Source organism: Sinocyclocheilus rhinocerous, unplaced genomic scaffold, assembly GCF_001515625.1.
Source record: "Sinocyclocheilus rhinocerous isolate Xijiao unplaced genomic scaffold, SAMN03320098_v1.1 scaffold2287, whole genome shotgun sequence".
NCBI lineage: Eukaryota > Metazoa > Chordata > Actinopteri > Cypriniformes > Cyprinidae > Sinocyclocheilus > Sinocyclocheilus rhinocerous.
Window position 1 is genome coordinate 126,167 of NW_015638598.1, and position 2,792 is coordinate 128,958.

A 2,792-nucleotide genomic window follows, 5' to 3' on the forward strand; every position below is an offset into this window, starting at 1 on the left:
GCTTCTACACCCTTGTTAATCAGCTATAATTTCCCTCTGATTTTAGGAATACATTATGGGTAAGGTTAGGTTTAGGGGTAGGGATTGGGTTAAGTCTGTATTTTTGGACAGTAATGTTGATCCAGGATCAACCAAAGATGTTGATCCAGGAACATGTCTTACTTGGCAAAATCACGGTGACAGTTATTCACTTTATATCAGAGATATAAATACTGAATGTTTGTCAATACAGGGAGACTCTGGAGGTCCAGTGGTCAGTAGGAACGGCTCCCTCTGGATTCAGTCTGGCATTGTAAGTTTTGGTGCAAAACGATGTGATGACCCCAAATATCCCAGTGTGTTTGTCAGAGTTTCTCAGTTCCAGTTCTGGATCGACTCTATCATTGGAGGCAACTCACCTGGATTTGTCGGATTTAACAACAATGGATTCAGAAGTTCACTCAGCCTCCTTTTATTTTCCATTTCTCTCATATTCTTCATTCATTTCACCTTCTCCATCTATCTGTCTTCCTAAAGATTGTTTGAACATTAATTCTCAGGGTTCTTTGATGAAGAGGAAAGCTGTGCTGTACATGTTCTCATGAATAGGTGAAAAGAGCAGTTATTGTTGTTTGTCATTTAATCTTTATCTTTCAAAAATTTACTATTCTTGAAAAGCTACTTTTATTGACATTATAAGAGCATACACTAATGAAGTTCAGCATGCTAGTGCCATTTCAGGATGTTTGCATAAATAGTAGAGATTGAGTTATATTGATTTTGTTATAATGATACATATTATGTCTGATAACCCATATGCCTAACCGATAAATGCAATATGATCAGGGATACTGGTTGTTGAAGATGTAATTGTCTATAATCAGTTACCATATGCTGTTGTCATACTGTCTAAACAGAATAAATACAAAAGAAGGAACTTACTTGGGGAAGGTTTCTTTATCTCCCTCCATACTGTCTTGATATGTTTGTGTTACCTGTTTGATGAAAATAAAGTTGTTTTTGTTTCTGTTTATTTATAAAGCACAATTAAAACAACGTAATGTTGACCAATGTGCTGCACAATCACACAATTAAATTACACAAGAATTACTTTCTGACAAACAATGACTACCAACATGACTACTGACTTTGATAAACACCAGAAGAAAGTCCCTGATCATTCATTCATATATATATATATATATATATATATGTAACCCTCTTTGTCGATGTGTTGAAGTGAGGGGTGAATGAGGAGGACACCAAAACCGTGGTTGAGTCAAGCAGAGCAGCTTTCTTTTATTAGGCTCCTTTTCCAATTCAGCCACTCTCACAAGAGAAACAGCACTGCAACAGCCTTTTCACAAGGAAATAGAAACTGTTCATTACAATTTAACTTCACAATTACAATATATAACAGGAAATAATATGGGTATGGCTGCAGCTAACTTAATAGTAAGCTCATGGTTCACAAACTCACTTAAACACTGAAAAGATCAACTACAACATATGATAGACAGATAAATGTTAGATGTATCAAAATAGAAAAAATAAACCCATAAAATACACAAATACACCTCATACACAGCATAAGATAATATAAAATATGCTCTGCCACATGGAACATAGGAAACATGCAATAATATCAGAAATACAAAACCATCAAAAACAAATCTCACATCCACATAGTACACATCTTAACAACAATATATTTATTTTAATAACTTGAATGGCTAATATAATTAGATAAATTAAACAGATATCATGGAGAACAGTGATAACCCTCCTTACCTTTTCGCAAGGAAATAGAAACTGTGGGTAAACAGCTCCACCCATGTAAAGAAGGGTTCACTCCCCTAATGAGACACTTACAACATAGCGAGTCGACCAGGCTCATGTTGGCTTCACCGCTGGATTGGGCTCTTTGCTCGGGCTGATGCAGAAGCAGAAGGGTGTCCAGCTGGGCGCTGTCTAGGGCGCTGAAGAGAGGATGATCTTGAGCAGGCAAGATAAAAAATTTCACCACAAGGTGTCACACACGAACTACTTACACAAATCAAAATACAGCTTCCAAAGAGAAACTAATACTGCACAGAACACTCCCCGCCTGGTATAACTTGTGTTATACCACTATGCATTCCGATTACTTGACAAAAGTAAGACAACATTACATATAGGTCTTAAGTACTCTGACAATCCCTGCTTAGCAGTCATCACCATAACCTTACGAATTTTCCCATCAGATGAGGCTACAGTCTTTGTTATGAGACCAATTGGCCACTGAGTCTTTCAACAGAACTACGTCTCCTTCCTGAATACTATCTCTCTCCTCTGTCCATTTCCTTCTGGGTTGCAAGGTAGACAAATACTCCTGCTTCTATCACTTCCAGAATGAATCCGCCAACATCTGGACTTAACACCATTGATTTTTGTGCAGGTGACTTAACTCAGAATTTCCTGGAGGAGCTGGAGCAACACTTACCTTCTGAGTTAAGAGCATTGCTGGTGAGAGCACTTGGGGCATGCTTGCATCTGTTGAAATTGGGGTTAAGGGTCGGGAATTCATAATGGCCATGACTTCTGCCATTAAAGTTGTTAAGACCTCATGCGTGAGTCTTGTGGAAGTTTTCATCAAGAGAGCCTACAGTGTGGAGGGTGGAGTGTGGAGTGATTGACAATTCCAAGGAGATTGTCAATTTTGGGGCAAGTAATCAAGATTAAATGGTCAAAGAGATACACAGCATGACCATCACATGTAAACCAGTGATAGTAATCACGATCATGAGCTCTGTGGATTGGCTTTCCCCCCCACC

At 38.2% G+C, this 2,792-nt stretch overlaps 1 protein-coding gene across 1 annotated transcript in view; it reads left to right on the top strand.

Moving 5' to 3' along the window:
• LOC107749909 (trypsin-2-like) overlaps positions 1–514 on the top strand; it is a 38,768-nt gene extending 38,254 nt beyond the window's left edge. Inside the window, exon 6 of the mRNA XM_016565134.1 lies at positions 233–514. Coding sequence (XP_016420620.1) covers positions 233–514 — 282 coding nt within the window. The remainder of the gene's footprint in view (positions 1–232) is intronic.
• Positions 515–2,792: the final 2,278 nt, after the last annotated feature.